Source organism: Anarrhichthys ocellatus, unplaced genomic scaffold, assembly GCF_004355925.1.
Source record: "Anarrhichthys ocellatus isolate YVR2014 unplaced genomic scaffold, GSC_Weel_1.0 scaffold27, whole genome shotgun sequence".
NCBI classification, from domain to species: Eukaryota; Metazoa; Chordata; class Actinopteri; order Perciformes; family Anarhichadidae; genus Anarrhichthys; species Anarrhichthys ocellatus.
Window position 1 is genome coordinate 37,931 of NW_022280057.1, and position 18,254 is coordinate 56,184.

The 18,254-nt window shown below is 41.3% G+C and overlaps 1 protein-coding gene across 2 annotated transcripts; it reads left to right on the plus strand.

The window, feature by feature from the left end:
* Positions 1-1,123: 1,123 nt before the first annotated feature.
* stag3 (STAG3 cohesin complex component) lies at positions 1,124-18,097 on the plus strand. 2 transcript variants are annotated; one of them, XM_031862687.1, is made up of 32 exons: positions 1,124-1,186; positions 1,508-1,606; positions 2,211-2,307; positions 2,579-2,767; positions 3,619-3,715; positions 4,023-4,099; positions 4,482-4,686; positions 5,635-5,786; positions 6,007-6,204; positions 6,447-6,545; positions 7,048-7,127; positions 7,733-7,840; positions 8,786-8,882; positions 9,276-9,378; positions 9,567-9,670; positions 10,127-10,219; positions 10,477-10,569; positions 10,759-10,959; positions 11,523-11,590; positions 11,699-11,786; positions 11,930-12,010; positions 12,458-12,550; positions 12,762-12,930; positions 13,945-14,078; positions 14,411-14,512; positions 15,061-15,194; positions 15,427-15,549; positions 15,779-15,957; positions 16,673-16,859; positions 16,992-17,093; positions 17,228-17,324; positions 17,465-18,097. In XM_031862687.1, exons 2-32 carry the CDS (start codon positions 1,572-1,574, stop codon positions 17,513-17,515), a joined length of 3,636 nt encoding a protein of 1,211 aa, XP_031718547.1. In that variant the 5' UTR covers positions 1,124-1,186; positions 1,508-1,571; the 3' UTR covers positions 17,516-18,097. The 2 variants fall into 2 exon arrangements, with proteins under 2 accessions (XP_031718547.1, XP_031718546.1); XM_031862686.1 differs by lacking the exon at positions 1,124-1,186 and adding an exon at positions 1,211-1,291 and having other exon boundaries at positions 1,505-1,606.
* Positions 18,098-18,254: the final 157 nt, after the last annotated feature.

Sequence of the window (18,254 nt, forward strand, 5' to 3'; positions counted from 1 at the left end):
TTTTTTGTGTGAAAATTAAATATACAAGATAATAAACATTGCTATGCTCTAATGAACAGCTCAAAACTACAGCGTTTAAAGCCTCTTGAAATGTTTTATTTATTGTTAATTTCATTATTTTTGTATATTGGATGATTAAACCATAAACATATATTGCAACAATTTTGAGCAGGTGTGATACAGGGAGCTGGACATGGGCCTAAAGGGTGAGCTGTTTTTCAAGTGCCCAAAAATTGCAGCACCAGTTATGTTGGATAACCTGTGTTGACCTATTCCCACTAATTGCAAGCATATATGTTTTGCTTTGCTTATTGCCTCAGTGGGACGTCTTATAAGTGTACTAAAACATTTAAACATTTTTTTTCATTTAAGTTTCAGAAGATGTGTCACTTTTTAAATGTCTCACCTGAAACAGGTAATTTTGTAAGCAAAAGCTGACAGACTAATTGGAGCAATATAATTAGAATGTTTAGTAATAATTAATTTTAGCATGTACAGTAAGTTGGCTGCATTTAAACGTTTTCTGCTACAAACTGACTTGGACACTGATGCTGTTTTACTGTCACTGTTGAGCAAAATATACAGTTGAAGCACTTTTTCCAGGCCAAATATGATCCTACAAAAAACACGGTGAAGCAAGTCCAATAGGTATTTTATTTTTAAGGTTTCGACCAGAAGTTGTGTGTTTCACCTCAGCTGATTTGACCATAACCCGTCAAACCCAGAACAATGGGCCGTGCTGAGGAGCACCAACGTGGGAGAGTTGGGTGAGGAGCCTGCGGTTGCATGGCCGGGAGCAGCTGAGCCAACCACCTCAGGGTCCTAAATACAGACAGGCAGACCAGACAGACAGATTGAACATAGATACAATACCATATGACAGTAAATGTAGAAACTTATAGAAAACATACCAATAAAGAGGGTAAAGAAAGTCACCTGCAGATATGTAACAAGTATTTATACCCTTATTTTCAGCAATAGTTAAATTCATAATTTTAATAGATTGTATTGTTTAAAAATACACTGTGGTTAATGGACGTGTTTGATTTACTCCGTTTTTTCTGTCTGGTGTAGCGGAACTACTTGTTGTGTGAATAACCAATGATCATCACGTGACCTTCTCGAAGGACCAATCATCGTCTGATCTGAGAAGGTTCTGGCCAATGGGCATCGAGTATCATATTGTGTACGTTTGCGCGCCCTTGAATCTCATCAGGCCGTGAAGACGGAGGAATAAATTACGATAAGCCTTTTAAGAAAGGGACAAAGTGATCGGTTATTATATTATCAGGTAGTAAAAGTATGTAAATGCTTTGCTAATGATGATTATCGGGTAATTTTCGCTGTAGTAGATAGCTGGCTACTATTTTAAGTCCGTTAACGGACATTTGAAATACTGTAATGGAGGCTACGCAAGTAGCTAGCTAACGTTAGCTAATGCTAGGAGTTTATCTCAAGGGCTAAATTAGGTATTGTGGCTAATTGTGTCTCCTCTCCCACATAGTAGCGTCCTAGCAAAGACCAGCTAACCTGCAGACCAAAACCACCTTTATAATCCGTGTCCTCTTTCAATGAAAATGGCAAGTGGAGACTACCTTTCGGACAGGTAAGGTTAGCCTAGCCTAGCATTTGTTCTTACTTGTGCAGGTACATTTGTTTTGGCTAAGGTAAACATAACTCTTAAGACTTGTCACAAAGTATAACTTATTGTTGAACATATTGTATTATGGAGCATTTATCAGGAACACATATTCAGATAATTTAAGATGCATGTAAATAAACAGCATAAACGATGAATAAATAGCTGTCAAAGATAACACAATGTTCCATTTCTCAAACTCAAACAGTATATATCCACATATCTCAGTCCTGATTTAAAGGCATCTGTAGCAGTTATAACTAGCTGGTAAAGTGTGCTGAAACAGAATCCAACATACAGTCAAAACTGTATAAAAAAGATAGTTGAAGAGACGAGGACAAATAGAATAAACCCAATATTGATAATAGTTTGAGGGACATTGGGAGATTCTACCTAACTGACCCGACTGTTGGCCACAACAACAGAATGTTACAATAACTTGAGGGGTACAAATTATCAACGTTTGTATCATATCATCTGTCTGGCTCTGTAGTCTTGTTAGCTTGACCAAAACATATTTGTTAATGCTGAGATTTGTCTTGATTCATTTTTTTTTTTACTTGTCTGTTAGTGTTGAGGAGTTTGATGACTTCTCAGATTCTGATAGTGACTATGCGGCCACGCTGAAAGTCTCAAAGCGGAGAAAACAGGCAGTAACTGGACCTCAGGTAAATTATCTTATTCTCTCTCAAGATGGTTCACTCATTCAGATATATTTCATTGTGATTATTCAGAATGGAGTATAGTTCAGGGTGGACTCCAGTAGCGTTCATCTCTTAGTTCTTATAAAAGATCAAAAAAAGCTTCATCAGAGTCATATTAACTGCAACACCTTGGTAAGCCTCCACCGTATCTTGCCATGGCTACCACTAATTCAGTTGACAACATCAATTCCCTTTCTCCACTGCTGAGCTATCCTCCCATCTCTTTCATCTCAAGCCACCCAAGAGACCTAGGCATAAAGCTGCATTGAGGGTGTCCAGCCCCAGTAGCAGCCCCATCCCCACTTCTCCAGACCCCTCCCAGCAGCCCTCTCCTCGACCTGTGACAAGAGTGAACGAGGACAACCGGGGCATCAGTGCAGAGAATATCTATGATGCTGTCCGCTCTGGAAAGAGTGCCATGGTGGTGAGCAAACCGTCAGCTGAAGAGCAAAGGGGGAAGGGGAGGTAGAGATAAACACATGAAGGGAGGGAGGTGCTGTAGGAGGAATGTGTAATGAGAAGAGAAACAAGGCTCTATGAGCAACAATGAGAGAGATTATCCTCTGCTGTCAGTGGCTGACTGATTTGACCCGACAGAATCGGCTTTGATACGCGAAGAGGAAGAAGTGTTTTCACTGGGTTGTGTAGTCAATGATTGACAGCATGTGGCCATACAAACCTTTGTGGTGCTGTGCCCAGTCTCTTCTGGTTAAAGACTACAAAAAATGCATCACATAACAATAGAAAGACCAAAAAAAAGTCTGGTGAGCAGTAATAAAAAAAAGTCTGCCACTACAGTGAAGAGCAGCAGCACAATGCAGATGGTGATTCCGGGTGAAGGCTCACTTTCATTCAGCACATTCAGCAAAACTGCAGTTAACTAATCTTTAATCTGTTACGCAAATGTTTCTCAGTTCTAGTGCACTGCTATATTTTTCTATGTTCTTAATATACGCTACACTATCACACAACAGATGTTCTAAAGTAGTGTCCATTTAGATTCAATAGTGCCATGGTTGCCAGAAAGGATTATGCAAAGTAGATGGCGAATAATACTGGAATTTAAAATGAGCAGAAAATAGAAGTGTGTGAGATTGTTGGGGCATACAGACCCACATATGTTACTGAGAGAAACCTATGGTAGGCCAATGGTAGGAGGAAAGGTGAAAGCTGAAATCCATAATATTTTAATGACATATATAGTTATTATATTCATTCACCCTTTGGTCTGAGCCCAGCATTCTCATTGGCTGCTATCTCCCTGTCAATCTGAAGACGGTGGTGGACGAGTGGCTGGACAGCTACAAGCAAAGCCGAGAGGCGGGGCTGCTGGTGCTCATCAACTTCATTGTTCAGTCCTGTGGATGCAAAGGTCAGAGGTCAAGAGGGAGCCCGAGAGATAGGGGGAGGGAGTCAAAGTTCAAAAGATTATCCTTCCAATTTCAGCTCAGACGATGATCAGCAGTCAACTATTGATCTCCCAGTATGGTAACGATGCAACGTGTAGGAGCTGTGTTAATCCTCTGTATATTGACATCACAGTATATCAATATTTTGTGAGCGTGGAGCAAAAAAGAAACAGAAATCATGATGCCATTTCATTTTTGGGTCAAATACAAGAAGCAGATTTAATGTATTATCACACTTACTATGTTCAGGTGTTAAATTCTTTTGTCCAGGTGTGGTTAGCAGAGAGATGTTGGACAGCATGCAGAATGCTGAGATCATCGGCACACTAACCAAAGAGTTCAATGAGGTGAGACATAGTTTAGATTTGTTTAAATATATCCTAAAAGTAAATATGGTTCTTAAAGATGATGGGTACATATCTGCAAGTTTGAATCTTGTTCGTAGTCTTTGTCATCCCTTCTTACTTCTAATAATCCTTCTTGAAGATGCTGAGAAAGTCAAACAACATGTCCTCGGAGATTACAATCTGAAGGATGGAGTACAGCGTGATGGAACAGACTAATTCGAATCTATGCTTATAAATGGACACATTAATGAGTTAATCACTTTGGTTTGCCACTGATGTAATTGTAATTAGAACAGCAACCACTTCTGCCTCAAAGAACTATACAAAGCACACAGTGTGTGATGTCTTTCCTCCATTTCTTTTGTTTCTTTACGTCTTCCAGGATTCAGTGAACTACCCTCTGTGCACTCCAGGCCCCCAGCTGAAGCATTTCAAAGCCGGCCTGTGCGAGTTTGTTCGGGTTCTGGTGAGATCGTGTCGGAATAGCCTCATTTATGATGAGTACCTCTTCCCCTCCCTGCTGGCTCTGCTCACCGGCCTCTCTGACTCCCAGGTCAGAGCCTTCCGACACACCAGCACCCTGATTGGTAAGCACGTTGGCACAATACTGGTGCATGAAATGCTAGAAAAATATACACACACACACACTGACTTCACAGGGGAGTTTTGATTATGGATTAGAGGCTACACATGTTGTTTGTTGGTAAGGACCTCAGTATGCTAGTAATTTAAGTCACTTGCTTTAGTTTTTGAGGCTTAGAAACCTGTGTTTCTCCAGCTTCTCTGGGTGCCAGAAATAACTGCTGCATTCAGCTGACATCTGTTTTAGTTGCTGGAGAAGTTCTTTGTTTTTCAGAAAGTATTCCTTCTGTATGGCTGGCTTTTATTGTTCCTCATTGTTTTCTTTTGAACCCACAAAATAGGATTTAACAGCTTAACAATTATGTGGTTACGTTGGTAAGTAATGTACGTTATTACCACGGATTCACTTTTTATACTGGAGGTAATTAAAAAGTCTTTAGATGTTATTAATCTTACTATTGGACCCATGCAGTTGTGTGGATGTTGACTGTGACTGTACCTGATGTGCCTCTCCATTAAAATTGTAAAATCAGATTAAAAGACGAATAACCCAGACACTGAAGCGACTGTCTATACCAGTTCGGTCTTGTCGGCGAATTTCAAAGTATCAAGGATCAAAGGATATGCCAAACTGTCTGCAGCATTGTCTGTGGAGTTCACTGTTTTCCTGTGATATGTGTGAATATTCCTGATATGTTTCCATCAATACTAATGCATATGATTAATTCACAATTTTACTTTTAACCTACATTTCACCGGAAACAATACAATCAAAGAACAAGGTCAGATGATAAGAAAAGTATCTTTATTTTTAAGCTTGTCTTTCCGTGCGTAAATAAAGGTTTCAGTTACGCCTGTGAGACACAGCTGTTGATTGAAAAATCAACCCCAGGTTGTGTGTAGTCCTGTCGTTTCCGTCTAGCCGTGCTAACCTGGATGCTTTTCTCTATTAGCCATGAAGTTGATGACTGTGCTGGTGGAAGTAGCTGTGATAGTGTCTGTTCAGCTGCAGACCACCCAGCGGCAATACGACATGGAGAACGGCAGGGGGGCACATGACAGAGCCCCTGGCCGACTGGAGGAGCTGCAGGCGACCGTCAGTGAGGTGACGCATACACAAACACTGTCATGAGTGCAGACACACGGCCACTTTCACATACTAAACAGGCAGGTCGGGACATTAAAGCGGTCCATCTATCCATGGGTAATTTAACTTTTTTTTATGTAATCAGAACAGTGGAATCTGCGTTTGCTTTTAACACGGTCTCAAGTCAAGTGTACCGATGTTTTCTTACACTCCTTGTTTTATATGTGTGTGTTTTTAGATGCAGGAGAACAGAGAGGAGCTGTCTTCCATGATGAACGCCGCGTTCCGTGGTGTGTTTGTGCACCGTTACCGTGACCGGTTGCCTGAGATCCGGGCTACGTGTATTGAGGAGTTGGGCATGTGGCTGAAAACGGACCCTGAAGACTTCCTGAATGATGGATGTCTTAAATACCTGGGGTGGACCCTGCATGACAAGGTAAACACACATATACAGCACTAGATCTGCATTTCCACAACATCACCTCTGTCACAGAGCATCTGTCTGTCTGCAGCCCTCCGCAGGCCAGCAGTGGAGATAGAAATGTCTGCACACAGACACAGGAAAGACCACATACACACACTTGCAAAAACAGAAATTATTCACTAGGAACAGGCTGATTCAGTCTGTATGTAGGTTATAGAGTGTGTGGTACTGTACTCTCTTCTTCTTTCCTTCAGCAAAGTCCAGTGCGTCTGCAGTGTGTGCGTGCCCTGCAGGGTCTGTACCAGGAGAAGGAATTCATTGGCCGCCTGGAGCTTTTCACCAGCAGATTTAAAGTGAGGCTTCCCTCTGGATTGGCAACCTCATTTAATGCCTCTTTTCTCCTCCTGTCTCTTTTTGTCTGTCTGCACAGAATCTGTGTTTAATCTATTGTTTCAGCCTATTGTGTTGTTTCTTTTTCGTTGCCTGCCTATGTCTCACTTCACAGTATTTTGTGGCCCCTCCCCTTATTTCTTTGCCTTTCAAATCTTTCTTTTTTCACCATTCCTGTTTGTTGTGACGGTCTCATCCTTTGTCTGGGCGTGTGTCTGGAGCGTTAATTGCTGCCAATTACTGATGGTTAATAAGCTTTTCTCAAACACGTAAAAAAACCTCCTAAGCCACATGTGCTGAGGCAGATAAATGGTTTTCATGGCATGGCTTAGTGCCTAATCAGTGTGTGTGCATGCATATCTGTGGGTTTGGGTACATTTGTGAGTCATTTTTATGCATTGAAGTCTGCTGGCAGGATTTTCCATCATTTGTTTGCCACTGCATAACTGTGTGTGTGTGTTTTAGGAGAGGATGCTCACTATGGTGCTGGACAAGGACTCAGAGGTGGCAGTGGAAGTGGTCAATCTGTTGCTGCTGCTCCAACAGTGAAGGCTTTTTTTCTTTTGTCTCTGATGGTTTCGCTATCTGTAACATACAGTCTAGGAATTTCATTTTAGTGGATCAAAACATCCCAATTATAGCAAATTTTATACAATTTTAAATGCATTTTCTCTGTTTTGCATTGATTATTTTGAGCTTTATTTACATAAAAGTTCTACTGAAAGGCAGTTAAGAGCATTAGTAACAATCAAAAATCAAATTGTGTCTGAAATGTGAAAATAACTAAATACTGCAAATATATCCTGGTTGTCCTTGAATCCAGTTTCTCAACAATAGAAGTGTCATGGTTGCTCATAACTGTTATAACACTCTTTGCTGATGAATCAGTGTGGTTGGCCGACATCTCGCACCACTGACTTACTTGTAAATTAGATGTTTTTAGGATTAGTTAACAAAATACATGAAAATGTGGTCATGAAATTTAAAAAAAATCCAACTGATGTCTATCTGAAGAAAAAACACATTTCAAAATTATACACAAAAGGCTGCAAGAATAGTTCAGTCAATTAAGTCAAATGTTTTTTCTATTGTGTTGTTAATGTTGCTAACTTGATGGTCTGTAACTGGCTTTGTGTGTCCTCGTGTGCAGGAGGACAGAAGAAGGTCTGAGAGAGGAGGAGTGCGGTCACATCTATCCTCTGGTTTACGCTTCCAACAGAGCGCTGGCTTCTGTAGCTGGCGTCTTCCTCTTTAACAAGTACATCTTCATCCCTCCTTTCTGCACATTGTCCGACTAAACGTTTGTTCAGACCGCCAGACCAAATCCAGTTTTTGGCGCATCCAGATTTATTTTGAAAGTCTGGACAGCAAAAAGATTAAAACACAAAAAATTCGATTTTTGTAAATCGGATCCAAACCATATTTGGGGATGACCCTCCATTTTTCAGATTTGCCTGCAGTCTGAACGTAGCCTAAATGTTGTAGTTGTGTCATTAAGCTGCACCCCCGTACCTGTGGATCATTCCATATTCAACAAACATGTTTAAATTTCTGTTTGATTTCCTCAAAGACATTCCACCAAAAACAAAACATCAAAACCTTTTTTCATGAATTTTATTCACACTAAAGCTTGGATGAAATCTTATTTTTGTTTAAACATGCAGCATAGATCACACAAATACTTTCCTGTATAATGGAGCATGTTATTGCTGCACTAATGGGACTTCAGACTTCAATCAGTGAGCTAATTTTCCATCTTGGTTAAAGGCAGAATGAGTAGGATTATTCTGTTAACCCTGGCTTCCTGGCTCAACGACGCTAGCCAGCGAGTTTAGCGATCTCCCGTCTAGCTAGCTAATGGGCGTAGCATATTTTTTTCCAGACAGGATAATTTAGTGGAGCTTCCTAAGCTTCTGAATCGGATGGCAACAATTACAGTGTCACCCGGGGTATAAGAGAGTCCCAGGGGAGGAGAGGCAGAGGAGTGACAGCTGGAGGCAGAGCGAGGGGCGGAGAAACGTCCCAAACACAGCAGAATAAACAGAAGGAGAACACAGGCAGAGGGTCTCTAGTGGGCCAGAAGGGATTTCTCAAAGGAATTATTTTTGTATCAGACTAAACATTGTTTTTAGGAAAATCATACTCATTGTGCCTTTAATGTAATTTTTTGTTGTTTGTTATGTTTGTATCTTTGTATCTGTAGGCTGAAAAGTGTGCTTGCCAGTGACACTCAGGAAAATGATAAAAGTAAAAATGCAGCCTTCTTTCAAATCCTCATCTCCTTCTTCATCCAGAGTGAGGTAGTGTCTCCTTCAGTCCCCACCTCCGCACTATTCCAATCATTGACATTATGTTTTCACGAATAAAGGTAGACTAACCACAACACAGTGTTTATTGTTCAAATCATGTTTTATTTTACCCACAACGCTTAGCAGGACATGTTATTCTTACAACACAAACAATAAAACTACATTACGCCCAAAGGGCCAATTTTCTCAAGTAGCGGAGTCTCACAGCACATCTTAAGTTATATATACTGGAACCCTCTGAACGACAGAGAACATGATTTAGATCATATTAAACTGCAATCCATCCCTTGTGTCATGGCTAAAATAAATGATGGCCATTGCAGTTCAGAAACGCGCTGTGAAGCTAATTTAAAGCGATTAATTAACCGTCAATTCTCTTGACAGTTCCATGAGCACGGGGCTTACCTGGTGGATAGTCTGTGGGGTGTGGCAGGATCTGAGCTGAGAGACTGGGAGACTATGACGACATTGCTGCTACATGAGGCTGGTGAGGAACAAGATACGACTTACGTCTTAGCTGCATCAGTGCATTGAGCTCCGCTTAACACCAATACACCGAAATAATTTATGCTAGTCATGTTTTATCACAGTTAGTTGTTTCTGCTCCCTCGCTGTCCCTGCATCGCGTCGTCTCAACCATCATCCACTCAGTTTTGCAGCTGTCTGTGTTGTCAGGTCTGGTGTATGAGGAGGAGGGGGCTCTCGTAGAGCTGATGATGTGTGCCATCAGACAGGCAGCGGAGGCAACCCCACCTGTCGGGAGGACTCGGGGCAAGAAGGTGGTGGCACACACACAAATGCACAATCTTTTTTTTCTTGTTTATGTTTTAAGGAACAGTGGAGCTCGGGGGCGAGAGAGATGTCAGTCTTTGTTTTTACTTCAAATGTACCCATCATACAAAAAGTCATAGTTTTAAAACTACAAGATGCAACTTTGTGACACTAAACTGGAATAAATTAAATTGGATATTCCACATCAGCCTGAATCATGTGTACAAATGTTTGCCTCTGTTCTCACACATTTGTTTTTGGTTAGCTTTCAGGTTTCATCCTTTTTCAGCATAGACAGTTTATCACAATGAGTGCAGGGCATGAGTCTGCCCACTTTGTTTATAAGACTCAAAGTTTCATATTTTACATTCACAAACATTGGGAAATGTTCACAATGCTTTTTGTCTTCACACGGTTGAACTGCTGCCCGGTTCTGTTCACTGAACGTGTGCATGTGGGATCAGATCGTGGGCATGAAGGATAAGAAGCTCCAGGAACAAGACAGGAGACGTATCACCACACACTTCATCCCTTTACTTCCACAGCTGCTGGCCAAGGTACACAACAAGGTTCACTGAACATACTTAATATAACATTTTATTATATTATATTGTACACAGAGGATTTAATTTAATAAGTGTTGACGAAGCATCAGAAGCATTGCCACCATACTTACTTTAATTATATGTATATACTGCTGCCTCATACTATATTTCGAGTGAAGGCTAAATTACTATGCCAAGTGTACTTGTGCTGTGATTATTTATTTCCGTTTCCTGTTTTTTAATGCTGAGCCCGTGTTGTTCCCCCTCAGTACTCAGCCGATGCAGGGAAGGTGAGCCTCCTTCTCAAAGCTCCTCTTTACTTTTCTCTGGAGATGTACAGCAGCACTCCGTGGCTGGATAAGGTAGGAGTGGAGGAAATGGGGAGGAAAATCAATTACCTTTAAAAGATTGTTAAAATCTCTTTAGGAAATTATCTCTTTAGGAAATGACATCGTGTTCCTTCGTAATCATTTCCCCTCTCCCATACTTTCCTTCTACTTAACTTGTTCTCCCTTGATCTGTCCCCCATCACACTCCCCTCTCCTTCTCAGCATCTGGACCTGCTGCTGGCTCAAGTTTGTGGTATTATAGAGAAGCACACAGATGTCACCGTGCTGGAGGCTTGTGCCAAACTGGTCAGCACCCTTTGCACCGATTGCTACACCTTCTCCTCCCGCACAAACCTGGCATTCAGCCAGCTGATGGATGGCCTGACGGAGTGCCTCAACGCCTACTTAAGTGACCTGGTGCAGGTGGGGGAGCGTGTCAGTGGAGCTTGAACACAGTCAAATGTTGCTCGTTACAAAAAGCATGCTCATACTATTTTGTCCACCCCGCTTATATCAGTGAGGGTTATAACGGAAACACCTCTGTATAATGCAACACAGGTCAACGTGCACCACAAACTGCAGCCTCCATAATTATAATTACGTTTATTCAAAGCCATGAATAGAAGTTCTTCATGTATCTTTATTACATTAACAACAATTTCTCACTCTGGGATGATGTTCAGTTAATATAGTATGTTGTATTTAAGTTGTCCTTAAAGCATAACCTCATCAGTTAAACGTTGTAGTACATGAATACATGCATATCAGCTGTTTATAACTAAACTATGAAAACACACGATTGTGTTCCAGAACACCGAAATATGGCACAAAAAAAACAAAACTGACAGGTGTGATAAATGTGAGCACGTCTTTCTAATTAATTTGTGTTTTTTAGTCTGAATGTCAATTTTGTAGGGAAAGGAAAAAACGTATCGGTGAGCATCTGTTCCCTCTAGAGTGAGTCTGTGTGTGTTTTGTGTATTTAGGGTACTGCAGATGAAGATCATGTCTACAGTGCAGCCACTGCTTTGAAAAGGATTGCAGCCCTGAGCAGGTAAGTGTGTTCATATGGTACGTGTGGTGGTGGTGGTGGTAGTAGTAGTACAGACTATTTGTGACACAGAAGTGTGCGTCTGTGTTGTTGCCCCTGTTTGTTGTCCAGTGCCAAAGACCCGACAGGCTGGAAGCTGTTCGACTCCTGTCTGGAACTGCTGAAGAGCAGGATGGAGTCCAGAGAGTTTGACAATGAGGTCTGTGATACAGTCACACATTTCAATATTTGAGGGGAGTGTTGTGTTGTGATAATAAAGGCCATAGTGGAAAATATTTTTTTGCCTTTTGCACCTCGATCTCTGTAGATACTGGTTCTCATTTTCCTTTTGTGAAATTTCAGCTGATGGTGTCGGCTCTGAAATGTGCTGCCTTTTACCTGATGTGGGCTAAAGTGAATGCAGTTAACTCCACACCAGCTGAGGTGATCATCTGACTTATTATACAACACTGCATTCATCCTTCTTTAGATGCTTAGTAATAGTTTGCCCTTGACTCAGTCTTTCACACACCATGTTGGCTCCTGGAAGTGCCAGCCTATGTGATCACAGCCAACCCACGGAGGCCATGTTGGTGGCCTTCCTGTGTATTTGTGGAACTCTTCTCGTCTGTTCAACAGTTCACCAGCTGCGCAGACGGCAGGCAATTAATACAACAATCTGTTAGTGCGCATCCAAGCCTGGAGTGACTCTCAGACCTTTATTTGTCACTAGTTCACACTTTTTGAATAGTTTATCTCAGCTGATCTTCATTCTCTTGAGCTCATTTTCACTTTTTCTGCAGTTTCTCTCACTCATTGATTCACACTGAGCATGTCATTATAACGCATTCTGTCTACCTCTTACCTGTGTCCCTTCACCATCTGCTCCAGGGGGAATTGAAGCGTCTGAAGAAGGAGATACGTTCGTTCTGCAAAGTTTGTGAAACGTGTCTGTCTCTGAACCAGACTGAGATCAGAGATCAGGTAAGTCATGTGTGAAGTAACAGTCATTTTGAGCTCTTAAGACTGTATGTGAGTGGCTTATTACAAGTTAAAACGTTATTTTTATGTCTTTGCGTCGGAGACAGGCCCAATGTTTTTGGCTTGCTCCTCTTTTGCCCATTGACACAGAACGACTTCTCAGAACTGTTGGCAAGCTGAGCTGAACTAATAGTTTGTTTCCTTCCATCCTCAGGCATTTGAGCTGTTGTGTGACTTGCTGCTCTTGTACAGTACGAGTTCAGCCCGCTTTGAACCCGACCTCCAAACGCTGGTCCACCTTCCATCTGATTCTCTGCGCTCTGAGATGGCGTCGTTCCTCCTGGACTACGTCTTCTCAGACACTAAAGATGCTGAGCTCGATGGTATTTTTGTCCACTTCAGAGGAAAACATTGAAGTATTACATTTACATTAACGGATAAATGTTACTGGTTACCTTGCAATTTCAGTTTTGACACAATATAACAACTATAATATGAGTCGTTATTATGCATTAAACTAAACAGCATCATATTAGAATTGAAAGCTCCAACTTGAACAGACGTTAAGTGAGTTTAAGTACATTTTGCTGACAATGCTTCTTTTATTCTACGATTGCAGAAAACATTTCAATGCAGGACTTTTATTGTAAGGTATTAATAGTTTTACTGATAATAGTTAATAGTTTTACCTTCATCTTTCCCACTGCCAGTGTTGTAGGTTTGTATCAAGTCTTACACTAAAGAAATAGTCTTACTCACGAGGGCAAAACATACCAAAGTCGAGGCTTGCGTATGAGTCTGCAGAGCCCTGAAGCCCCGCCCCTGCTGCTGAACAGAGCACTGTTGGCTAGTTTATTCAAAGTTTATTAATATTGAAGTCTTCACTAGTCTAAATTGTGCCAAATTCAACACAGCACTCCCCGGAGATACACCCGGCAAGTGTGAAGGACAACGGATGAACGGTTGTCGAGATATGCGAAAGACATCCGCGTACAGACAGAGATTCTTGCTTTATCGTTAGATGTCAAATAGGATAAAATGGTGTCATGATGACATGTGGATGCATGCAATCGCAATGTGATAATTCTAGTTCAACTACTGAATGTTCAGAAAATGACTTTGTTTTCCTCGTAGGTGTGTAGTGTTTTGCAAACACACACACACACACACACACACACACACTGCCAAAGTTCTCCCAGAGGTCCTTCCCTTTATTTAATGCACCACAAGCCAAATACCAGTCTTTCATCGCGCGCTCTGGTTTGCTTGTGTCTTATCAAGACTTCAAGGTTTTCTCCCTGCCTCTTCCGTCTACATCTTTCAAGTTAATAACCGGTTTGTAACTGTTACTCATGCTCTCCCTTCCCTTCTCTTTCCTCTGGCTTTTTTTTCTCTAGTTGAGGATGAGGAGGCGCTGAAGATAACTCTTCTCCAGAGGAAGCGCAACCAGCTGGCCGGCTACTGTAAGCTGGTCATCTACGGGGTGCTGGACCTCACCGCGGCCACCAACGTCTTCAAGCACTACAGCAAGGTGGTCCATTTGATTAGCCTTGCATATTATATATGTTACTGTTGGTTGAACATGTAAGCAAAATGTCTTATTAGTTAAATTGGTGAGTTTAGAAATTGTGGAATTAAAAGTGAATCAATTGGATTAGGAATGCAGGAAAGGAGTTAATAAAACATTAATAATGGAGAGGATGTGTAAGAAAGTGGAGGATGGTGAGAAGATCTCAACGAGGTGCTGAGAATGAGTCAGAGCGGTTAAAAGAAGCACAGATGACGAGAAGGCAGTGGATTATTCCTACCTTTTTAGACAATGCTGTTAATTAAATAGACTAACGATGACTACTTTCTCTCCAGTACTTCAAAGACTTTGGCGACATCATTAAGGAGACTATGAGCAAGAGCAAGGTCATCAATCCCATACAGAGCGCCAAGACTGTCTGTCTGAGTCTGCAGCAGGTGTGCACCAACAGGAGAACAAGCAGCCTTTAAGTATTCATGAGAATGAATATCATGCAGTGTGAACTTTTAATGAATGCATGAAATGGATAGTAATCACATCTTTTGATAGTAAAATATTTGATGTTAGTGGTGTTTTTAATTTGTTTTCATAATTGTATCTGCTTCAATTATTGTGTATTGTTACGTACATACATAATGAGGCAATTTTATCATTTTATTGCTTTATTTCTACATGTTGAAAATGTTTCTTTTGTGAGGCACATTTGCATCTTCAAATTGTGGATTTTGACTAACATTTGGGTTATGCCTAACAGATGGCCAATCACAGAAACTTCTATCAAACATAGAAATCTTTTTCATTTTTAAGTCAATTCAGTGTTTCATGTGGCAAACTTCTCTTCACCAATCAAATTAAAACCAGCGACTGAACTGCTTAGAAGTATTTTTTTAACGAGTGATCAAGTGGAACAGTTCGTCCACATCTGTTTGTATGGTATGCCTTTTGCGTAACACGTCTATTTAAAGTCATGTTTGTGTATCGCTAGCTGTTCTCAGAGATGCTTACGGAGGACCACAGCAGGCAGGATCTCGGTGAGATCAGAGACTTGGCCAAGAGGCTTGCCATGAGCTTTGGCATCGATCTTAATCGTGCCCGCAAACCACTGGTGGCCCTGCATACGTAAGTAACTCTTGTGTCCCTGCCAAACACATGCGGACCAGGCCTGTCAGCCCTTTGCATTTGACTTACTTACTTTCTTACAGCCGTGAGGGCAGTTTAACCGGAAATATTTTTCCTCTTACATGATAATTTCTTTTTTGATGAATTGTCAAACTTGTAGGGTATACATTAAGTGTTTTTCACACTGTAGCTGTTCATTCTGAGCTCTTTAGTCTGTTGTGTCTGCTCTTAGGGAAGGTGTACGTTTTGCATTTCGAGACCCACCAGAGGGAGAAGAGCAGCAATCCAATGTGGCCTTCTTGGAGATCCTCAGCGAGTTCAGTTTCAAGCTGCTGCGACAGGACCGCGCTGTGTTGTAAGAAACTATCTCAACTCATCCTTACAAACATGTTTGGTCAAATATGATATGAGCACTAACTTGTAAATATAAGCATTATATGCCATAACAAAATCAGAGTCATATCAAACAGTGGCCCTTTTACTTGAACCCAGTGCTTGTGTTTTACATTTGACAGCTAAACATTAACAAAGGTTTCTCTGTCTTTGTCCTCATCTCTCTGCCTCTCTATCTCGTCCCCTCTCAGGGCAGCGTTTCTGAAGTCGGAGTGTCCCGGTGCTGCCCTCTCCTGGCCGTCAGTCAGACTGTATCAGCGTTCCTTGGATGGCCGATCCTCTGCTAAAGCCAGACGACGGGAGGAGAGAAGTGATGCCGTCTCCTCTCACGATACCCCTGTAGCTAAACGCAAGAGGACAACTCCTCAGGGTGAGATGGACACACATGTTACACACAGACACAACAAACGGTGTGTATGGATTCACAGCTCTTCATGTTAACTGTAATAACTGTAAAAGGTGATTTACCTTCAACAGTTGTTTGAGTTCAAAGTAATGTGGTGAAAGGAAGGTTTCTCTGACCCTCAATGGCAACTCAAATAGAGCTGCAGCTAATGACAATTTTGATAATAAGTTGATTATTATTACTTTAATATATTGACACACAGCTGACTGCATCGCCGCCATGGCTCTGCAGTCAGATAGTTATTTTGTGCCATTTTTTTGGGGCATCTACCTCACGTTTACATACGTTTTGTCAAAACAAAATGAACTTGAAGCCTAAATATATGCTTCAGCGATGAGACAGAGCTGAGACGCACTCCTGCAGTGACACCGGAGTGTATCTGTTGTGTGAGTGAAAAACATGTCTGATAAACCTGTGGTCTAGACGGGGGTTCGACAATTTTGGGTTGTATTCATTTAATCAAACATTACAGCAGCGGTTGTTGCAGACACACTTAAAGAGATTTTATATAATTTATTAAAACCATTCAGTTTTCTTTTGGTTGATCATCTCATTTGCTCTTTCGGAAATGAATGCTATTTTTGTGAATCCGTATTTACCTTCTCTGTTGTGAAACACTTAAATTTAACGAAGTGTCACAGGTAATGAATAACCTCCTCTGCTCTTCCAACTTCTCTAGGTTCAGTGGCCAGCACAGTCCGAGGATCCTGGTTGGACAGCATAAGTATCCACAGCAGCCTTCCCACTCCAGCACTCACCTCCACTGTACAGAGACATCCAGCCAAGCAGCTGGCCTCCAGAGCCACTGAGTCTGATATCAGCAGCGGCTTAACCGATCCGGAGTCTGGGGATGAGTTCGCCTTAGGGTAAGTTTTATCTGTCTGACAGGATAATGAACGGATAGAAAACCAAGCAAATCCTCATTCCCGCAACAAATATTGGTATTTTACACGTCTAGTATGGCTACCCGCTAGAATGTAATTGCTGCTGTTCACCAGGTCCAACATGAGAAAAGTGAAGCCCGTCAGACGAGCCCAGCTCTCCTCCAGCCAGACCGGCCCCCCTTTGGATCAGCAGGACCTGAACTCTCCCCTCACCTTGTAAGACTGATTTTTAAAGCAGAACACAAACTGTTTCACTGCAGAATTGTTTTAATATTTGGAATAGTTGTCTTAATTTTGTGATTCATCGGGTAAGAATAATTACATGAGAATAAACTGTGTTTTCTCTCCAGACTATCTCTGATTGAGGACGACAGTGCAGAAGAAGAAGAGGAGCCTGAGATTGAGGATTACGAGAGTGACTCTGACCATGAATCCGCATATACACTGGTAAAAAAAAAAAATCTTTACAACAAATTACACACGTAAGTTGGGACAGTGGGTCAGTTTTGAATGGGTGTTCTTTGCTTGACTAAAGATTAAGGACTAATCTCCTGGCAACTTTTTCCTCCCTTGTTTTTGCTCTGCAGCCTTCCACGCGACACACGTCCGCCAGCGTCCTTGATGAGCTCTTTGACTGAGGGCACAGAGGCCTGGACCGCCCGGGGAACCACAGTTCTTTTTCATTAATGCATCGCTTCAACACTAGTGTGTTCAGTGGTTTCAGTACATTTGATTGTTCGGGCCATCTGTTCTTTTTCATGACCCCTTACGGAGTTCTCTTATCACATCTAATTCAGTCTTTTGTTGGAGGAAAAGAGAAAGACGTAATTGATTATGAGGTTTGGGGACAAAAGTTATTGCCATTCACTATTACGAATGTTTATGCTTTGAACAAAAGAAATGTTGTGCTGAAGTTCAGTTAGATCCCTGAAGGCTGGCAGCCAGCTGAAAGCCTCCCCTCCTGTTTCCCACGTTTTGAAGTTTGTGTCATAATATCTGTTTCTGTTGTTCACAGCATCTTTTTTGTGTGACCCAATTTAATGTTACTTAAAATATGGTTAATTCAGCAAAATAAGACTGAAAGTATCTTTAATAGGATCACAAGGAAAAAGTGTTTACAAGTGGGCAAAACGATATGCCTGGGGTTAGTAAATGCTAAGGAAAAAAAGTAAATGCATAATAAAACTTGAAGATAACTAATGATATTAAAAGCAATACACTCATTCACAATATATTGCTCACATTCAGTCATTCACTGTAGAGAAATAATTGTGTTCAGTTTACAGAAATTAAACTGATCTAAGATCATTTTAAGATTGATAATATATGCTTGTTTTTCTTTTTTCTGTTGGAATTTATTAGCCCAGTTGGGTTAAA